The sequence below is a fragment of the Sinohyriopsis cumingii genome, chromosome 15 (genome assembly GCF_028554795.1).
Source record: "Sinohyriopsis cumingii isolate HCF-2022 chromosome 15, ASM2855479v2, whole genome shotgun sequence".
Lineage (NCBI taxonomy): Eukaryota > Metazoa > Mollusca > Bivalvia > Unionida > Unionidae > Sinohyriopsis > Sinohyriopsis cumingii.
The window spans coordinates 126628254-126651236 of NC_142975.1; the positions used below are offsets into that span (position 1 = coordinate 126628254).

Below are 22983 nucleotides of genomic sequence, written 5' to 3' on the forward strand. Positions count from 1 at the left end.
CAGTGCATTATGTAATGGTAGGTATTGGTCCATGCTATGAGCAGTATCAACCCTAATCTAGCAGTGCATTACGTAATGGCAGGTCTAGGTCCATGCTATGAGCAGTGTCAACCCTAATCTAGCAGTGCATTACGTAATGGCAGGTCTAGGTCCATGCTATGAGCAGTGTCAACCCTAATCTAGCAGTGCATTATGTAATGGCAGGTCTAGGTTCATGATATGAGCAGTGTCAACCCTAATCTAGCAGTGCATTATGTAATGGCAGGTCTAGGTCCATGCTATGAGCAGTGTCAACCCTAATCTAGCAGTGCATTATGTAATGGCAGGTCTGGGTCCATGATATGAGCAGTGTTGTTGTTGTTGTAGGGTTTAATGCCACCCACACAGAGAGATGAGATGGCAGTGATCTGTAACAGTGAGCACTTTAAACCACTCAGCCACTCGGGGCCCCTTATGAGCAGTGTCAACCCTAATTAGTGTATTTTGTGATGGTAGGTCTGAGTTCATGTTATGAACATTATGAACATTGTCAATCCTAATCTAGCAGTGGATTGAGTATGTGATGGCAGGTCTGGGTTCATGCTATCTGTGGTGAGGAGCATGCAACACACAAGCAGGCATGAACCATATATACTTGCTTGTAAGTCTAACAGCAAACTGGACAGATCCAGATCTACCATATGTTGGCAGATCTGGGTCTAAGCAGTTTGTTAGGTGTAATCAGTCAAACAAACAATACATACCCTGATCTGCTGGCACATTAGTGCAATGGCAGATCACGGTCTTTGTTGGTTACAGATGAACCTGACCTGTAGGCAAGAATATATGGTATTTATAATTTTAGCAACTATTGATCTTTCCTCATGATTCGCCCATTTGTCATACCTGTGCCTGATCCAAGGTAACACTAACTGAAGAGTTGACTGGCAGGATAAGTTCCTCATCACGTTTACCCCCTAAAATAAATATTAGAAAGAGAATTATTATATAAAATAAAGAAGAAACTTAAATAAATAAATAAATAAATGCACATAAATAAATAAACTAAAGGAGAGGGAGAGAGAATTTAACGATGTTTAAGTGATCAGCAATCTAAAATAGGTAGAATTTAACAATATTTAAGTTATCAGCAATTTAAATGAGAAAGAATTTAACAATGTTTAAGTCATCAGTAATCTAAAAGAGTGAGAGATAATTAAGTGTTTTAGATTTCTCTGATGACGACTTTTAAATTTTCATTTTTTAGTACATCATGGATACAAGGATATCACCATTATCAGAAAATGTCCTATTTGGTGTATAATGCCAAAAGTACAAAACATTTTCTTTCAAGTTTTGTACTCACCACCAAAACACCGTAGCCTACTCCATAAAAGCTTTTGATCCTAATCTGTAACTACTTTGTTTTATTTTCTAAAGTGTCAAATTCTTCCAGATCATTTTTCAACCCTTTGGCTTAGCAATCTGTTGGGAAATAGTCATATTTCCAATGGACAACTGAGCACTGTAATTGAATGGGACAAAAATATTACATTTTATTTAGGCTGTAATACCCCCACATTTTAATTAGGCTGTGACATTCCCATATTTTAATTAGGCTGTGATAATACCACATTTTAATTAGGTTGTGATATTCCCCAATTTTAACTGGGCTGTGATTGTAAAGGTCTTATAGCCTACCTTAGGTTGGGGTGGGGTGCTACCAATATTATCTTTAATTATTACAGAAGACCCACCCTGGCTCGTTTTTGTTAGAAATTGAAGTAGCAATAGAGATGCAAAGCTCCGAGCCCCCAGTCAGTGATGCCAACAGTTAAATTACTGAATACACAAAAGGTGAAATTCAAATAAACAACAAATTTAATGCCATCCAGTAACAGATAGTTCTTCCTCAAATGAAATGCAATATTCAAAACCCTATCACTCGTCTTTCACTCGACCATGTGATGACCTATTTCATCATCTGACTTAGTGTGATAGATTTTCCTCCTGTCCTGTGTTTTTACTCATCTGTAGCACTTCTTGACTGGTACCCAGTACCCCTTCAGTCCAACAACCACGTCCTTCACCCTTCCACTTCCTCCACTTTCGTTCTCTCCTTTTCTTGTCTCCCAGAGATTCAGGACCAAATGTACCAGGATATTTCCCTTCTCTGTCTCCTACAGCTCCTCCGGTCCCTAAAAGCTTCCTGTCTGAAGCTCCTTTGTAATTCCCAGAATAACAATGTTTCCCGTCAATTTCGAATGACATCAGAGTAGCTTATAACTTCCTTATGTAATTCCCACAAGATGGTTTAGCGACTGCAGACGTTTAGTTTCAAGACACTAGATTTAAACTTGCTATTCCAATGGTGGCCATGTCTTGCTCAATTTTGAGTGGATGTTGATTCACCCATGGTTTACATAATTAGCAGACATTGCCTCCTTCCTGGCAATCTGTCAAGGGTGGATTTACGACCCCCACTTGATGTTCCTTTGAGCCCAACACCAGTAATTCATACCACTTACATGTGAATCGCATGCAGCCAAATAAGGCGCCAGTAACAAGTTCCTATGGCCATGTTATATACAACTGGCTTCCAACCCGTCCTTTGATGTCAGCTTACTCTATTGTAACATAAACCGGCCGGCTAGCTGTGTACACATCACTTTGACACTGATTGTTCGCAAGGCTGACACTCGCAACATTAATGAAGCGAATAATTAGCCTCAGGGTCTAGCATATACATGTTGCAATCTGGCTATTGTTCCTTACTTATAACGTGACAGTGATATTCCGACACTCAAATTATCCATGGATATTCCCACATATTAAATTAGCCACAGATAATCCCACCTATCAAATGTCATATGAAAACAACTTTAGTCATTCAATAAATACATTATCAGACAGATTCCTTTTCAAGATATGGAAATATTTAAGATTTCCTTGAAATTGCTTCAAAGAAACATCATCCACAGCAACTGTTGCACTGTCCTTAATATGAATGGATAAATCCATTAAAAGTATAGATATGTATAGAAGTACACAATTCACAAAATGTAACAATGGAAGTTTGATATTTTTAATCGCCAAATAGTTTTATTTTCAATTCAGAAAAACATTTCATTCCTTGAAAATACATGGAGTTATGGAAGAATCCATTTTTATAAACAACAAGACTGAGTTTTTATAATAGCCATTACATACCACAGGTAAACAAACACTGTCTACATGTTAGACAAATCATATCATAAACAAATTTTAAGGAGAAATTTAAAATAGCTTAAGGAAAATAAGATGATGATGCAAGTAATTTTAGCCCCATTTTGATAGGCTCACATGAAAATCCACTGAACTACAGATCCAAATATCATTTGTGATGCTGATCTTAATGAACTTTAGTATTATAGCATGGATTGGAATGTAAAAATAAACATACTTCAAAATACCAAATAGACCAAGTTAATTGCTACAATAAACATATGCAAGTCCTACTGTCTCCTGATCATTACACTTCTTTTATAGTTATGTGACTGAGGAAATCCAGGAGAATGTAATGGCTAATGTGTCTGCTTTGCATGTCCAGGGCTGGTTCCATTTTTCTCATTAATACTTCATCTACATCTAGACCTTATGTTGATACAGTCACCCTTGACTAATAACAACGGGTGGTACCTGCTCAAGATATAAGTAACATGCTAGCAAATGGATCAGATAAAAGAACATTAATATTAAAGATAAAAATGTTTAAAAGATTGTGAAGCTACATTTGTGTCCCTTCATACTTAGACCAATCCAGCCATCATCATGGTGAAAAGGTATGTTTACCTCAACCAATATAGCTTTGAGAATCACAAGGGCTTACTTATAACTGGCAATTGCATTTATAAAATCATGGTGCAAAGATCCTGCTTGTAGGATGACAAGTCTGGAGCTTCTGCAAATGTGACAGCTAAGTTACTGCAATGTTCCATGTCCATGAACTAGTATTTAAAGAATTTGTAGTGCAGATATGTCTATTATCTTGAAATCGTTCATTTTGGTCCAACAAGAAGCTGAGGTCAGATATTTGTCACTGGGTATGTCTATTAGGTTGCTGACAATCTTTAAGATCAGGCATGGTCATCTGGGCCTTGGTTTGCCTGCTCCAATGGTCCACCATGGCTAAGATGCTGCATATGCATTCATATCTAGCAGCATCCCTCTGAACCATCTTATATATCTGACTCTAGTTTTGCAGGTTCCACACCCTCAAGTACTACTCAAGGCTAAGTTGCATGAGCAAGAAGTATACAGAGCTTCTGACTTGCTCCATGCCAACTTGCAAGTTGTGCCATAGAAAAATAAGGGTACTGCTCTACTGAACCTTTCTTCATCATCATGTCTATGTGGCATCCATCGCCTGGCCAAATACTACAAGATGTAGCGATTGTCCCTAAAAGGATTCCATATAAATGACCTATAAAATATATAATAATGACCAAAAACAAATGTTGCAAATATTTTATTGTCATACAGAAAATGTTATATTGATTCAATATTATGATGGTGAAAAAGAATAATCTTAAGTACATTTCTTTGGTCATTTATAATATTTTTTAGTCCGTTCTGATGCTGGCCGTTTCCGCTGGCCTGGCTTTTTCCCAACATTTTTGGAAGCCTTGGGACACTTAAAATCTATGTTGCTGGCACTGATATATCTGGATTTTGTTGTTGTTGGCGGTTTTGCCAGCATGAATTTGTGTATATGCCTGTCTTTCTCCATTTGTGGCATACCATGCCAAATTAGTTGTGGAATAACATGCTTTTCCATTGAAGGTGCTAGACGCCAGTCTCCTTTGCTATAAACAGCACATCTGAGAAACAGAATTTGGTTTTTCATAATAGTTCCAATCTCTTCAATAAGTTCTGGGAATTTGTTTCTGTCCCAGTTAACTGCTGCCTTTAACTTATGGTTCATGGACTCACTGTTATTATTAGTCCATGGTGCACTGATTACTCCTTCGCGTAATAGGCGGAAAACATAAGTGTTTATTTTGCCCAACAGGAATCTTTGCCAATATCATTGAAAAACTGGAAATTGTTTTAAATAGGGTTCCAAATTATGACATTTTGAATCAAATTCCGTATCATCTGAGGCAAATATTATTCCATTTTTTCTAAAATGATTTGGATTATTGTTTTACGGACCAGTACACATGCCCCGTTTTCTTGAAGATTTCGTCGTACACTGTTATGAATGTGTTTGATACATAACAAAAAATTTGCTTTTCTCTTCGTACTTTTCAAAACGTTTTTGAAATTTTAATATCCAATGTTTTTTTATTTTTTTCTTTCTCTGGCTCTGATTTTGTATAGAAATAGAACAGTGAAGAATTAAAGCATATAATTAAAACTATACAACAGTAAATAATATGTGTAAGTATCTTATTAAGTACGTCTTCATGCCTGCCTATACGAACGTCTTCCATACTGGCAAATAAGTCATATCAATCTTAAACAAACACCTAATTTGACAAATATGATACCAATTTATAGGTTTCTCGTCAGTCTAAATAGACCTAACCCAATAGAACTGTGTAAAACTGCACAATAAAAAATAATTCGATTTGTGGAAAAATATTTGTTTTAAATTTTTTTTTAAAAATGGGGGGAGGGGAGGTACCGTAGCAATTTAGAGATGAGACGACAGACAAAATGCGATTTGGTGTGGATTTGGTGTAGATTTGGGTGGATTTGAGTTGATTTGGGTGGATTTGGGTGTTTCGTAACACCGGGTCAATACTTGCTACCTTCAACAGAAATCCTTACCATTAAATTAAATAAACAAAATAAAAAAGATAACAAAAATGTGTCCATTATTTACAGTATTTGATCACAGCAATATTAACGGGGGCAGTGCAAGTGACACACTTTATGTTGTCTTCCATGTTCTCCATGTGCTTTAGGAAAGAGGATAATATGATTTCGCCCTGTAATTGGTTATTATTAGAACATGGTTACTAATTTGCATAATATTGTAAATATTGTAAGACTATGTGTTACATAATAAATAAGGGAGTACTGAATCCCATATGTTTTAAAAATGTATCTTATAGAATATTAATATGGCTCACAGCCTGCATAAAGGAAAATATATCCGAATCCTATTTGTGACCAATCACGTATCAGAGAGTGATTGGAACAGAGGACGAAAAATGGCAGCCTCCTTGCAGAACATGGTTGGCTGTAAACTTTGCAAAAGCACTACCTACTGTCACTGGAGACTTATAGTTAGATTTTATTCAGCCAAAGTGAGCATTGTGAAAACAGTTGAAACATTCTCTCTCTCTCCATGAGATTATTTGGATATTTCCCACTTAAACACTGCATGTTCTTGTCTCGTAAAGTTTAACAACCACTATAAATATGTATAAATTATATGGCATGAGGAGTAGATAGAAAAATAAAGCCGTTGTTTCTCAGAATGATAAGTGACAGCAAAATAGGTAGAATGACTGCAGTAGTATACGGTTAAGAACATTGTTCGGACTTGACACCTTCCTGATTTCTTTTTGTGGGGAAAAGATTAGTCCTGTAAAGTAAGACGTCAACCCCGCTATACATGCGGAGGAAGGTGGATGGGCATGTTGCAGTAGTTAGATGCCAAGATCCTCACCCATATAAGGGTCGACGTCTTACATTATAGGAGCAGAAAAAAATATATAAATAGACCTACATGCACAAATGAATGTGTTCTTGAAGCAGGAAGTTTCTCCTTCATATACAAAGATGCATTTTAAATTTTTTCTCACTATATATAAAAGCCTATTTCTCTGCATAAAAATGACATTAATACTATTTGGCCTAAAGCTAAATACTTTGGTATAAACAAAATGACCCATGGATGTTGGGACATCATAAATTACTTTTTAAAGTAATTTTTGTGCTCTCTCTTTTCTGTGACACATTTTTGATTCTTAAGTTGTGAGACATCCTTGAAATAATTCAAAAATTGCATGTTAGTAAAATGCACTCAATTTTTTTTATACAAATATTAAACTGTGTATTTGAGATAAAATTCTTTTCTCCACTGCAGTATCATCTCATTAACCCACCCCTTCTCCTGCACACATATGATCCATCCTTTCAGTGGATTAATATTTGTTACCTTTCTCATGAAAAATTATCATTGGAGGCAACACATATCCCGAAGTGGAAACTTCAGTAATAAAGTAAGTTTGTATGCACCAGTCATGTGAATTCCCACACTTAATCCCCTTCTTATCAACAGTCTGTCCAGGAATGAGATCAAAGTACACTGGCGTTTCTTCCATGTTAATGATCATCCTTGTTGGCAAAATCATCTTTTCTTCTGGCCTTCACAAATACATGAAATGATTTTGTTTTCTCCTCTAAATCTTCTGGGAGATGCTGGGTCATTGATGTTAGTACATGAAGCACTAGATTGTGTCGCTTTAAAAACTGTTTCATCGATTCAGTTTATTGTCAAAATTCCCATAAGTTCAAACAATGAGTTTATTGCTCATTGCTAATTGTGTTTGTTCACCACCTGGGCTCCTATCTGCTTGCCATCTGTAATTATCTTAATTGATACAAACAGGCATTGATGTCTAAAGGGTAAATAGCCCTTTACCTCACAGAGCATAGTTACAAAGTGCAGCACGCTGTAAATAGAACACCTGTTACCTATTCGACACCATACACATAGGCCTGCCTGTTAACTGTTAAGCAATATAGTGTATGTTACGTTTAACAGCGATTTTACCCATTTTACATTTTTGGTACACATCTATTATGTGTGGAAAAATTTAAGAGTAAAGTCCAATTGTTATAGCTGTGTAATTATTTGTAACGGAAGAATTTGTTATGTGCTTTAAAATCTTGAGAGAACTTGTTCACCGTCATGTCAGTGATTCCGTGTGACCAACCATAGCTGCCATTTCTCATACTTGAAATTTACAAATTTTTCATCTGCGTAAGTCATCTGAGTTTGATAATTCAGAGCCTTTACCTAAGTTATTGAATCTTTCATAGTTGTGATTCTAGTCGTGAAAACTTCGTACGTACTGAATCAAATCCGCAACCGCCGTTTTGGAGAGTGGAGATTACAACCCAGTTACTTTAAATAGCTGATTTTGACCAGAGCATAAATAATGACCACGTGATCTGACGTATATGTCATTCGCAGAAATGAATGTAGTATCTAATAGGGGTTTTTCCCCAAAGTTGGCACTATGAAAAACTGGCTTTAAATGGCTGATGCTTACAGCAGGCATCAAAAGGCGCTTCCATGCGAATGGAGTAGAGGCGTTAAAAGGTGCTTCCATGCGAATGGAGTAGAGGCGTCCAAAGACGCTTGCATGAGGTAAAGGGATAGTATACACAGTAATAACTTGCTTTAAAAATATTTTTTATAACCTATGTTAGCGAAAAGATTGTCATTTTTTTCCAAACCAAATGCTTGTATCCTAGAAATCTGACCAAACCATAAAGATTGTCATTTACATTCACAGCGAATGTATTTCAAACAATGACATTTATTTGCGAGACACCGCCATATAGTTAACCTGGATAAAATAGAATCTTGGTTATTTTGCACCTTACACCATGACATGTGTTAATGGCAGGTGCCATCAAGCAATCGGTTGATATTTCCCTCTCTTACTCTCTTGTTTGTGATTTTGTTGAATCCAGTTTTCACTCTAATACAACATTCAAACCTTTGAGTACAGCCAAACACAATTCTTTTCTATATGTGCACATGAGTGAACATTGTGTAGCGTGTTATCTGACGTATGTGATACACATAACAGTATGGATGCATATGCTACATATATGCAGTTTGTAGATAATTTCTTAAATTATCATGATGATGAAAACAGGAATAAATGATAACAATACAAGATTAGTTTCTTTTATTGTCAAATAAGTGTTTATTTTAATGTCACATGCAGTGGTGTGGTACAAGTTCAGTTAGTTTCTTAAGTCTTGGGACATATGACGTAGGTAAATAAAGTTTCACCATAAGATCTGGGACAGAAAAAAATAATTGTCCTAATTGATACGGTAAATATGGTAAAATGCTTTCAACAAATTATCTTAAAATATTTAAGAGAATCATCCATACAAAAAGTTTTTCAGTAGATTTTGTTGTGACAAGAAAAACTGAAAAGTAGATTAATCATGGCGAAATTCTTGTCAATCCCAGGTTCTGTCCTTCCCTGGAAAACCATATGATTGACCATATCTTCCTTGTGTTGAATGGTCAGATTGTAGTCTCTCTCTCTCTCTCTCTCTCTCTCTCTCTCTCTCTGTTAATCTGTTCTTCAGTTATCTTGTGTCTTCTGTCCTATAGCATATGGTCAGTATTCCAGCTGCTAGAATCATTGAAAGATCCATAAAATAAAAAGTGAAAAAAGGGCAAATTTAACATACATTTAGGAGTAGGATTTAGCAGCTTTGGTATTGTTTTTGTATGTTATGCATTTTCAGCAGTTATTAAAAAAACCAAGGTTATCAAAGAAAAAAATAACCTGTGTGAAATAAATGTTTGGTAGATTTATTTGCTGAGAAAAATTGTGGATTAATCTCAGTTTTATATTCCACATGAAAAATCATTACAGGAGATGTTGCCACTATTAAAATCTGTGTATTCACTGAGCTCTAATAAATGGCTGGGCCTTCCATTAGATTTCAAGTTGGGGGTGAGTTCCATAGTTTCCCAGGGGTAGGGTGGACCTCTCCAACGGGAATATTTTTTTTTAATTTAAAGTAGTGGGGTGTAAATTAAAAGTAGCCAGGTAAATCACCTAGCTCCAGGCTGATAAGGAAAGCCCTGAATATGTTTTGTATTCTGCAGGGACCAGTCTAAGAAATTGGAAAGAAGAACCAGTCATTGACTTGTAGAAATAATTATGGCAGCATTTCATGTGTGAATATTTGCCTGCTAAATTATGAAATCAGTAATAAACATTTAATTGGAAAATATAACAAAGACATGTTTCTGAGGTAAATAATGATTAATTATTCATTATAGTTTTTCTAGACAATTCTAAAAAAAGCCAAATCAAGTGGTTTAACCCCAACTTTCCATCACCCATATGTTGCTTTATCCCTTTAACTCATTTTTTCAGCCTTGTACCTTGAAAAGGGGTACAGACATGGACCCTTCTGTGTCATCTCGCTTTCAAAATGGAGAGTTCAAAATGCGTAAACATCCTGGCATCATGAGACAGAGAAGGATACAAGTCCCAGAGAGACTGGACTCTGCTGTAAATGTCTTATCAGAACGTACGTGTCATAATTTGATAATCTTGCTGATTTTGTTAGATTTCTAAGAAAAAGCCTGAAATTCTGCATCAGTCAGATTTACATTAGAAAATAAACTCCATTACCTCACAAATGCAGCCCTTCCAGAAAGATCATAACGTTTGTCTTTAGGACACACGGTACTAATTATATGGAAGAACTGTGAACCAGTCTAGAAATGGGTGAACAAATAATAGAGTATTTACGGGTTTGGTGGTCCATAATTGGTTAATAATGAAAATTAAAATTTTAGCAAAAATATCTTTTGAGAGATTATTCTATATGTAATTTAAAAAAAAATATAGACAAAATTCTATTGATGCAATTTTAGTATTTTTACAGGCTTGACTCAAGAGTACTCAGTAATGAAAGTAGCACCTGATTCATTTGGTGCAGAATCAATAACATGTGTTTCATGCACATGTAGATAAACAAAATGCTATAGCTCATATGGTGTTCTCCACACATAAAGCTTGCACCAAGATTAGATGTGCATGGAGAATTATAGGTCTCATCATCAGCACCCAGAAATTTTAAGTTATTGAATTTTGAATATGATAGTGTTTCCATATGTTTACTATTGGAGTTGAATTAGTACCGTGAATCCTTTAACCTATATATATATATATATATATATATATATATATATATATATATATAAAGACAAAGGGAAGAAACTCTTCTAAATGACCTCCCCTATCCACTGCTAACTGCCTACCCTTACACACTATGTTTACTCAAATGAAGCTTTTATTGCTGTAAGAGTTGCATCAAAAATCTCTTGATCTCCATCAAGATATTTGATAATTCTATCCAACCATTTGCAAACTTGATACAATATCATTTCTTATGGTTGCTGCAAGATTTTGGTAACTTTATTTTTGAATTTTTATTGGTATTTTTACATAATATTCCAGATTGTGGACTTTCTGAAAGTGTCATAAATACTCACTGTTAAATTTCACTTTTGAACATTTGCTGAATTTCTCACTATTTAGCTCTAGTGATCACAGACCAGAAGAGCTTAAGGAATGGCCTGTTGTCTATCATTCTGCTGTCCATTAGCACAAGTTTGCTATTCCTCCTAAACTACTTACAAGATTTCTATTTAACCGACATGTACATTCATTCAATGGTCAGTTTGTTTCTCAGTGAAACTGGTGCTACTTGGACATTCAATATAGCCACCACAGTGGCCATCTTGAAAATGTTGTCACAATTTCTCCTAAATGGATGGTCATACCAGTCTGGGTTTTTCACTGGAAGATGTTTATGTCCAGCTGGTTCTAAATGAAAGCGGTGCCAATCTGACATCCATTATGACCACCATAGCAGCCATCTTGAAAATCCTGTCATTGTTACTCCTACTGAATGGGAAATCGTATTGACACATCTTTTGATGTCTTATTGGACCTAAATGAAAATGGTGCCAATTTGTCGTCTAGTTTGGTCACCACATTGGCCATCTTGAAAATCTTACTGCTGCTTCTCGTAAATGGATGTTCTTATCAACATAAGATTTTCACTTCTTATGAAGTCTGGTAGATCCTAAATGAAAATGCTCCCAGGTTAAAAACTTTTAACTTAAAAACTAGAAGTTTTCTGCCCACCTAGGTGTAGGTTGGGTGGAGTGATCTACCCTTGGTACAGGGATTGATGCCAGATCTCATCAATATCCGTTACTACAGTGTGACCCCGCTATAATACAGTAGTTGGGAGCCATAAAACCAGACTGCGTTATATAACAAATCGTGTTATATGCAACCCAGTCAGTTAGCTGAAGAAAATGTACCCCAAAAAAAATATTGGTGGGTGGGGATGGGTAATAAATATGGGCAGTAAAATATGTGCTTTGTTGGAACAATTACCATCTTAAATCGATGCATGTTAAATGAGAAATACACCTGTAGTGAAAACAGAGAAGACATAATATAATAGTTTACTTTATTTAGAGAACCATGAATTGGTACATATACGTGAATCCTGTAAATATATAAATGTCTAATGTATAGCATGAATAGAGTATCAACACTGTGTACTCACCTGCGAACCTCATCATATACATTGAATCCACAATACAAGTGATTCCATCGAAAATATGCACACACAGAGCTTTAAAATATTCATTAATTTTGTAACAGGTCATGTTGGTCTGAATTCAGTGGGAAAACATGGCACAATCACGTAATGAATAACGAAACACATTTACTTTAAAGTACATTCCAAGTCGGTAAAAGTTAGTTTGCGTTTTAAGCCGCCATTGGTAGCGTTCATAAGTATAAACTTTTTCCCTCCAAAAAGGAAACTTTCACAGCACAGTTAACGTGTTCCAGTCACATTGGAAAATGCAAAAATCCATCAGATTCCATTACTTTTATTTAAGTTTGGTACTGACTTCCTTTGAAGAAAAGTTCTTTGCTGTTATTGAAATATTGTATATTCTTTGATGAAGGGTGCATGCGCTATTGAAGTCACTGCTAAAGGACAGCTTTGGAGAACCAAACGAGTGCCCATTTCTTATTGTGGCTGCAACATCAAATAATTGTATTGCATGATTGAGACTGGTATTTTTTCCATTTGCTGAGTACGTTTTCATAACAGTCAGTGCTTCAAAGGTAATCTGTTTCCTTTGAAATTTCAGCAAACTATTTTATCTGGGTACATTTTTAGACTATTCTAGTTACTGTCCCTCCATACCTACTGAATAAATCAATAAGTAAGATGTATTTTTTTGTTTTTTACATTTGTGGTAGCAGCGTGATGCTGCCTTCCACGCATGCATCAGAAAATTAACAAAGGGTCAACGGACGATAGAGATGCATGTGTTCTGATGACAGGGATTATTACAGAAAATGTGAGTGTTCTGAAGGATTTAATTCTGAGTGAAAAGAAGAGGAATTTTACTTACCATCCACATACAAATGTCAGTCTTTGTAAATATATTAATTACTAACGAGTAGCCGAAAATTCGATGAAAGATAGATTTTGTGACCATGCCGCGTCCAGTTGATCTCCGTTACCAGAAATGTCAACAACAAGAAAGCGGATATTTCACAACATACAGAACTCATGCTGGATGTCAAGATAAGCGGATTATGATATAACAATGCCCTGTTTAGATGGTTTGTCAGTATGAACAAAGAATTTGTTTATGTTACAATAGATAAATTTCAGTGCATTTATATCCAGTTTGCGGCTTCCTTTAATGGGGCCTCTGAATTTCTGCACTCCAAACCAATGGTTGTATATAAAAGTTTAAACAGCCAACAATGTTGCCAATAAATATAAAGCCACATGGTATGTTTTGCAGCCAATAAGGAAAAACAATCCAGGTTTGTGACATAGTGAAGACCTACGCAATCCCAGAATAAACTTTTTATGCTGTTTTTTTTTTTCTTCTTACTTGTAAGAAGAATAAATTACTTATTCGTGTATGAGAAAAATGCATATAAAATTTCAGGAACCAAACCACAATCGTCTTGCATTATTCATACGCGATCTCTTCCCCAAAATGATAAGCAACTTGTTACATTTTTTTTCGTACTTTTTAAGAATTTTTTTGTGCACAAGAAAAATAAATGTATATGAAATTTCAGGAGCCATGCCACAACCACGTTATATCTGAATTCGCGTTATAACAGAGCGCGCTATAGCGGGGTCACACTGTACTTCCACCCATGGGAAGTAGCATGCTCTCGCCAAGAGACCCCGCCAAAATCCTCTGCCAAGTTTCTGAGTTTCTGGAAGTTAAAAACTTACAAGGAGTCTTCACTTCAAAGGGAGGTATACTCATTTTATATTTCAAACTTTTCGATCTTCTTATAATGTCCAAGTTCTGCCTTTCCAGTTAAATCACTTTGCTGTCAGTTGATAGTATTTACATTCTTGCATGGGTCGCCTGTGGGTGTATTATATCAAAAATGCCACCCGTTTTCATTTTGAATACTCTTGAGTTGATTCACAATGTCATGACCATGGGATCAACTTTGTATCCAATATTTAGATTATCCCCAGTATGTAGACCAATGGCTTATATCCTTCCACCATGAATCTCAGTTGAAAAAGCGGGTATATATTTATAGGAGAGTCCACTTCATAAAATAGAGGTACAACATACTATAGTCATAATAGCAGCTATTAACTTGCAACTGGTGGAAGAGATTCAGTGCTCTTTACCCCCACTTTACAGAACTATCTTGGCCAAAGTTACACTTGCAACCTCCATTATCTGTTCTCCTTAATGATCAGGTTGAGGGAATTTGCTGCAAACCACCATACCACTCATTCTCAGCTCTAGCAGAGGGATTTATTTACAAGGCAACCAGCAAGGTCACTGGAATGCCTTTAGAGCCCATGCCACTGAGAAACAGTCCTACAACTCCTGAACTTAGTTGAAGAGTCAGATAGAGGTACATCATTTCCACAAGACAATCCTTATCTTGATGACTTACATACAGGTGCCCACATCTTACTCTATCTCAGATCCTGGTAGGAAGAAGACTCCAATCTTTTGTGGCTGATTGGAGAAGATTTATCATGACGACAAGGGGATCCCATGATAGTTTCTGTAGACTCACTATTAAATTCAGCACACATATGTTTCAGCTACTACACTGCTCTTATAAGTTGATCTTCCACTTAAGCGTATTCAGTCAACTCTGTTATGCTCTTGGGTTTGCGATGGAATACAGCAACAGGTCTTGACACTGTCAAGTGTGAAGACAACGCAATCAGCATGGACTTGCAAGAAACTTGATTTCATGCTCCACTCTAACTACTTTCAGAAGTTCAGTGATTTGCCTAAAACAGGTTACATACAACAGGCTAGTTATATTTTGGAGCAAGACATGATTTTACGTGTTACTCTTCTTTCATTCTCAATCTTTTCTTAACAAGAACATCTTAGACCTTGTACCCTTTCAAGATTCAGTCGACTAGGTCTGGACTTTATGTTCAAGTAAGAAGAATGTGTTCCGCAGGAAAAGAGATTTAATTTTATGGAATAGTTAGTTATATGCCACTTTGGAGCAATCCATCTGCTAGATTATTCATTTGCCAGCGGAGTTTTGCTCGTTACAACAACAGACATCTTAATCCATGGTCAGTTTATTGGGCTCTCATAAGAATGATTATATGGTCCAAGTGGAGACCAAACTTTGACATTTGGACCAGCTCTCTCAATCGGCAACCATTTGAGGTTGCATCATGAAGACACTTTGACTTGTGTCAGCACATCCTCTGGCAATTACAATCACTACAGATGCAACCACAGAGGAAATCTCCTTCCTTTTCAGACTGATATAGGAGCATAGTCCTGTCAGGAACATTATTTATATATCCAAATCATCAAAATGGATGCTGTTTTTTAAAACATTTCATTGGTGGCTGGTGAACCTAAACGGGAATAGAGTTCTCATTCTGTCTGATAATTTCACTGTGGTGATTGATCTCAAACAGCAAATTGGAACATATACTTGGACCTTTGTATTCTTGTTTGGGATTTTCTGAAGTGGGTCCTCACTGAAAATCCAGGTTTCAGTTTGACATATCCTGGACTGGCTAATGTATTGGCAGACTCATTTTTATGCAAGCAGGAACTTACATAAATGGAATGGCCTATTCATCCCTCAGTTTCATACGATACATGCTTGATGGGATCAACTTGTGATAGACACTAGTGATAAGGTGGAATGCGAACAGTCCCAACCTTTGTGACACCAATCTTGGGTGCAAAAGCCTGGCTAATTGTTCTTTCCTATACATTGGAATGGCCAAATGTATTACACATTGAAACACCTTTGATCCTGAATGAAATACAGTAACCAAACGTAACTGAGAGTCTCTTCATCACGATTACTAAAAGAGGGAATACAGAACCAGCCAGGCCAGTATTAGAAAGAAATGGAAAACAGTCTGACTGGTTCAGACCAGAGTACTTTATTGCAATGGAGACATCCATACCACAAGAGCTAACCTTCTACACTCTTCAGTGAGAAACTGGTAGAATCTATCAAGGTTCTCTGTGTTGTCATAGAAGAGAGGATGTTGCAGAAATCAAAAACCTGCCTGATCTGTTCTCTTGGATTTCACCTGACCAATGACACTGGACCCTTGCCGAAGTGGAATTTTCATGTGGATTAGCCTGGCTGAACAAGACACCAATTGAACTGCTCTCAATAGCGTAATTGTTTAGTTCACCTATCATACAAGACCTGCCTCCTCACTACATTGGCAGACAGAAGGCAAAATCAGCAATACATCTCTTGGTGGACCATTCTACATTCAGTTCCAACATGATGGATCAATATCACTCATGAACTTCCCCACTTGCAAGGGCACCATTTACTCACCTTTCATACTAAACCTTCATTTTCTTTAGAGATGGCATGCAGAATCAGCGAAACACATGCCTTATAAGTGGATCCGAATTACATGCAGTTCTGACAAGATGGGTCAGTTTCACTCATGATGGTACCCTCTTTCATTGCCAAAAACAGTGTCCCATCCATGGGTAACCAATTTTTGATAATGAAATCACTGTCTACTCTGGACACTTCAGCTTAAGAGCACTTATAAGATCCAGTACAAGCTTTGTAATGGTATCTTTTAATGACAGCCATTTCATCAATGGAGATCACTCTTATTTTTACCTCTCAAACAGGAATAGGAAGATGTATCAGCACAGACCCTTTCATCCTGGATTAAGTGGGTTATTCACTCTGCATATCGAGAAATAAATTTGTTATGCATTTTGCCTCATGAGGCAAGAGCAGTTGCAACAAGCATTCCATCAGACTGGAAATGTTCTCTGTCATTATCCAGGCAGGGTTCTCACGGGTCCTGGAATCCTGGGAAAATTTTGGCATTTAAAAACTAAATTTCAAGGGCCTTGAAAAGTCATGAAGTTTCTTAAAACCCGCCAAAAATTTGGAACATTCATAGAATTTCTGACAGATTCAAAACATTGGTAGCTGCTAATTTCATAGAGCCCCGAGCACCAATTCCTAAAAGTTGTTTTGAACACAAAACAATTTTTATGATCAATAAACAGTTTTATTGTGGTCCTTGAATTTTTCAGAAATAGCCCTGGAAACATCATATGGTCAGAGTGTTTTCTTATGGAAAAATTATTTACTAAAAAGGTTACATTTTCTTGCAGTGCCAGAAAGAGGCTTCCTCAAAACTTTCATTATCATTTGCTGATGAGATAATGTGATGATCATTGTAATATTAAAATGACATCATGTTCACAAGAATATTTTCAATGGTTATTTGTGACACACCTCCAGCATTGGTATTGGTGTTCAATTAACATCCTTCTATACTTTAGGTATTCTTTTGGCAAACATTAAAAACTTGACATGGAGAGGAGACTTTGTGTTTTTACATGCTAAATCACAAAAAGTGGTACAGTAGAAAACAATTGAATTCAAGGTTTTCTTACATTACATTTTGTCAAAGGTCATCAGTTTTGTTGTAAAATCTTTAATATTAAATAGATGGCTTCTATTCAAGGTAACTATTAACTATATTAGGACTATATATGACTTACTGGGCATGATCTTTGCATAGATACTGTTAAAACAACTTTATAGTCAGAATATTTTGACCATAAAATAGACCTTGTCCACCTCTCATTCACCCTTTGCAAATGTATTGCTTTTTTATGTGAACATTTATTGTTATTTGCAGATACTTAATTTTGTGTTTACAACAAAATAAGAAATTTAAGATATAAGGAAAAATGAAAATGTCGTTTATATTGTTTTATGGGATGAGTCATATCCAAACATTTAAAAAATTGCAGACATGTGTCTTTTCTTTCATTCATTGCAAAATAAATGAAGCATTATAACCTTAAGAAAAAAATAGTTCAAATTGTGTCTATATTAGAGGACTTCAGCCTTGCTGTATTTTTATTGCAATTGTTTATTTACTTAAATGATTTTAATGGGAATCTAATCTTGCCTGTATTGAATGATGTAGATCCATTTAATCACAAAAATGAGACAGTATCTTAGTACATATAAATAAGCATTAACAAAAAAATTATATATCAGTCCATTAATATGATGTGTGAATAGTGTTAAATCAGATTATTTGAAACTTTTTGTTTTTGATAAATGATGCAACCATGCTTTATCATAGTGTGTCATACTGTATTTCTTATGTTATATATTATGCCTCTAACTATTGTTTATATCTATATGATATTATTGATTCTAAGACTCCATTGTTTAGTGTAATGCCATATTTTGTTATAAAATATGTATTATACCATATTAGGACAATAATTATGATACCATATCATTACACTAACTGTATGACAGAGTATCATGGCACTGTCATACACCATATCATGACACTAATTATATAACACCATATGATGACACTAAATATATGATACCATATTATGACACTAATTATATGACAAAATATTGTGACACCATATCATGACACTAACTATATGACACCATATCATGACACTAATTATATGACACCATATCATGACACTAATTATATGACACCATATCATGACACTAGTTATATGACACCATATCATGACACTATATGACACCATATCATGACAGTATATGACAATATTGTGATACTAATTATGACAAAATATGATGACACTAATTGTGACTATATCTTGGCACTAATTATATGACATCATGTCATGACACTAATTATGTGACAGATATTGTGACAACAATTATATCACTCCATATCATGACACTAATTATATGACACAATATCATGACACTTATTATGTGACAATAATTATATGACACCACATTATGGCACTAATTATGTTGTTATGTACTGTTTATACTTGCTTATAAATAGAGTCCAACTACAAGTATTGCTATGAACCAGATCCACCATCACATAATGTACTAATAGATATGGGTCCATGCAGTTTATTATGGGTAATCAATGAAAGAAAATAGATCCTGAACTATGGGCATATTATGTGACAGCAGATCAGGGTCTATGTTATTTGTAGCTGAACACAAGATAATTGAATATATATTGTAATTTTAGGTTACTTGAATCAGTCAGTGTTGGAAGAAGCAAATAAGATGAACCAGCGATTACAGATGAGACATGTTCCGCTAGAAGACCGTGAGAAACAGGCTTTGGGGGAACAAATCCGCGCAGATATCACCAGAGAGGGTTTGTTTATATCGAACTGAAATACAATGCAGAGAAGCATATAATTTATTGAAGACATCTTGCTCATATACTTACTGCTTTCACTGGCCACCTTGATGCCTTTTATGTAAATGCTTGTACATAGTGAGCATAACAGTTGGGCACTGCAACAAGTTTTGCAACACAGTATAATGAGGTATTTCTGAAAATACTGTGATACACACAAAGGTGTAAAAACATTACATTTGGCCCCAACAATTTAATTTTATGAGTCAGGAGCCAGAGATTTCCAGCTCAGATAGCTGGAAAATATCTGGCTCTTGTTTATAGCAAAATAACACCATATTATAATGCATGTTTAAGACAAAAGGGAAAATAAGCCACTTGAAAAGTGTTAATAATCAGCACAGAAAAAGGAAAAGGAATATTCAGATTTTTGTGAATAAAAACTGAAAGGGGCACAATTACGTTTATTGAACATCATGTGCCAATTTGAATTATGATTTCTGTCATGTGAAACGGAAAAATAATTTCCAAGAATTACATCAAGCTGAGAGATAGCAACAAGCCATTCAGCTGCATAGGGTTTGGAACTAAAGGTTGTGCAACTGTACATGTGGTAAATAAAGTCTGCAGGTACTTTACAAACCTTTCAGTTGAACATAATGCTTATCATCACTGCATGTTTTGAATACTGAACTTTTAATTACGTTTTCCAGCTTTGCAATATCAGTTTATGTTATTTTGTTACATCTTGCTGAAAACTGGTCAAACTTACGGAAAAAAATCAACTGCCTTACTGAGATGGACTCGTCAGGGTTGGCAGATCTGCATTCAGCATTAAGAGGTTAATGTTAGGACAGGTCAGCCTGGTGTCAGGATAATGTGACTAGGTGGGACATTGTGATTCATGTCTGCGGCACAATACCCCAGTGCTAGACATCACTATAAACTGACACTTCAGACATCGTAGCGATGTGACTGAAAAATTGTTAAAGCTATGTTAAAGAGCCAAATCATGCACACTCCTTATATAGATTGTAAAGGTTTTACACAATTATCATACATCATTTGTACAATTCATGAAAATTAATTGAAAGTTCTATATTATAATCTACTTTTATGTACCTTTTTAACCAGCTTCTGACAGTCATTCTTCATATTATGTTAATGTAATTTATATAAGGTGAACTTTCAAAAATCAAAACTCTATATGGTGTAAATGCAAAAGGAGGTAGCAAGCTTATGCACAGTGATTCATGTGTCAATGGTATTTTTATATACAGAGAAGACAGACCCTAACCTGTTAAACAACCACCTCTGGGATGTGAGAAAACATATCACTGAAGACAGGTATATGCATGGTGATTCATGTGTCAATGGTATTTTTATATACAGAGAAGACAGACCCTAACCTGTTAAACAACCACCTCTGCGATGTGAGAAAATGTATCATTGAAGACAGGTATATGCACAGTGATTCATGTGTCAATGGTATTTTTATATACAGAGAAGACAGACCCTAACCTGTTAAACAGCCACCTCTGGGATGTGAGAAAACGTATCATTGAAGACAGGTATATGCACAGTGATTCATGTGTAACATAGTACCGGGGTAAATCAGGGTCAATACTGAAAAACATAGACCCTGATGTGCCATCACATTGTACACCAGTAAATTAAGGTCAGTGCTGTTTTATTGCAATACTAAGTACAACCAATAGCATAGACCCTGATGTGCCATCACATAGTACACCAGTAAATTAAGGTCAGTGCTGTTTTATTGTAATACTAAGTACAACCAATAGCATAGACCCTGATGTGCCATCACATAATACACCAGTAAATTAAGGTCAGTGCTGTTTTATTGCAATACTAAGTACAACCAGTAGCATAGACCCTGAAGTGCCATCACATAGTACACCAGTAAATTAAGGTCAGTGCTATTTTATTGCAATCCTAAGTACAACCAATAGCATAGACCCTGATGTGCCATCACATAGTACACCAGTAAATTAAGGTCAGTGATGTTTTATTGCAATCCTAAGTACAACCAATAGCATAGACCCTGATGTGCCATCACATAGTACACCAGTAAATTAAGGTCAGTGCTATTTAATTGCAATACTAAGCATAACCAATAGCATAGACCCTGATGTGCCATCACATGGTACACCAGTAAATTAAGGTCAGTGTTATTTTATTGCAGTCTTAATGTCAGTGATATTTTATTGCAATCTTAACTAAAACAAATAGCATAGACTAAGACATTCCATCACATGTACCAATAAATCAGGGTCAGTGCTAGTCATTTGGACTTATGAGTAAAACAAATAGCATAGACCCTAAAATACCAACAAATTATGCAATAACAGGTCTTGGGCTACAGATTTTGGCCAGATACAAAGCAATTGATGTATTGCCATATCTCCGCCTACCCATTATTCTAGTAACTTATGTAAAATTCAGTTCTTCTGTCAATAACTTTTCATGGTATGTAAAAAAAAAATGTTATCAGTATATACTAAAAATTTCACAAAAATACAGGCAAGAAAATTTTATGACTGTCCATTTGAATTCACATTCTGGCTTTAAATTAAATAACACACATCGCACCATCAAAAGCAGTAGTCATTGGGTAATTGTTAGCAGCAATCTGTTAGCATGTTGCTGACTGGTGGGCAAAGTCGCAGTTCATAATTTCAGCTTTTGGATTGATAATGTCCAACCAGATATCCATCTGACCTTCTTTGATGCACTTTCAATTTAGATACCAGCATTACCTATTCTTTGTGCTATTTTACAGCGGAAACAAAGGCAGTTCATCTACCTGAGAAATCACAGAATGACTGGATCACATCTAGAGTCCACAAAATGCTTAAGACTGCATTAGGACACTGGCAAGCTTTTGAGTAAGTTAATCAGCTTTTTGTTTTAAACAGAGCCTAATAATTCAAATATCTTGTTTATTATAACTGAAGTAACAAAATTTAAAAATAATTTTATGTATCCTAAAACTACAAATGAAATTGAATTGGGGGTGTTGGGGTTGGGAGGTGGTAACAGTGTATTAGTAAAAAGAAAATGCTAAGATATAAAATTAAACAATGCAGTAACTCTCACTTACATGTTCATATACATACCCATAAGTAAGTTTTGGAACACATTTATATGTGAAAGCAACTTGTAATTTTCAAATTTTGCACTTATATTTGTACTACCCCAGGCATCTATATAGGCATAAACGTTCACAAGATAAAACCATATACATACGTATAGCCCCACCAATGCTTTCTTTCCAGATCCAAGGCAAAATTTTTGTATGAGATTTGTAGCACCTGCATCCTGGGGTGAGGGCTGAGGGCTGAGGGGGCTAACACATACACATACAGTTAGTTGTACATTCTTGGTTAAGTTTTTATGTTTATCTCAGTCTTTGGCACACTGGATAAACACTGTTATGCATGGAAACATGGTAAGGGGATACAACTTGACAAGTACATCACCCTTATTGCAAAAGCAGGTCATTGT

At 35.7% G+C, this 22983-nt stretch overlaps 2 protein-coding genes across 3 annotated transcripts in view; one reads left to right on the forward strand and one right to left on the reverse strand.

The window, feature by feature from the left end:
* LOC149782712 (diphosphomevalonate decarboxylase-like) overlaps positions 1-5928 on the reverse strand; it is a 30272-nt gene extending 24344 nt beyond the window's left edge. The window contains exons 1-2 of one of the 2 annotated variants that reach the window (XM_089934213.1): positions 5849-5928; positions 886-956 (exon numbers count right to left, since the gene is read on the reverse strand). Coding sequence is in view for 1 of the 2 variants with exons in the window: in XM_089934212.1 (XP_089790338.1) it covers positions 886-956; positions 5849-5921 (144 nt within the window). In the remaining variant the exon portion in view is untranslated. The remainder of the gene's footprint in view (positions 1-885; positions 957-5848) is intronic. The other variant, XM_089934212.1, reaches the window with a different exon arrangement.
* A 244-nt stretch (positions 5929-6172) lies between these two features.
* Positions 6173-22983, forward strand: part of LOC149782713 (ribosome assembly protein METTL17, mitochondrial-like) — a 51240-nt gene continuing 34429 nt past the window's right edge. The window contains exons 1-4 of the mRNA XM_089934216.1: positions 6173-6275; positions 10119-10275; positions 19342-19473; positions 22259-22364. Of these exons, the coding sequence (XP_089790342.1) occupies positions 6180-6275; positions 10119-10275; positions 19342-19473; positions 22259-22364 (491 nt within the window). The 5' untranslated portion in view covers positions 6173-6179. The remainder of the gene's footprint in view (positions 6276-10118; positions 10276-19341; positions 19474-22258; positions 22365-22983) is intronic.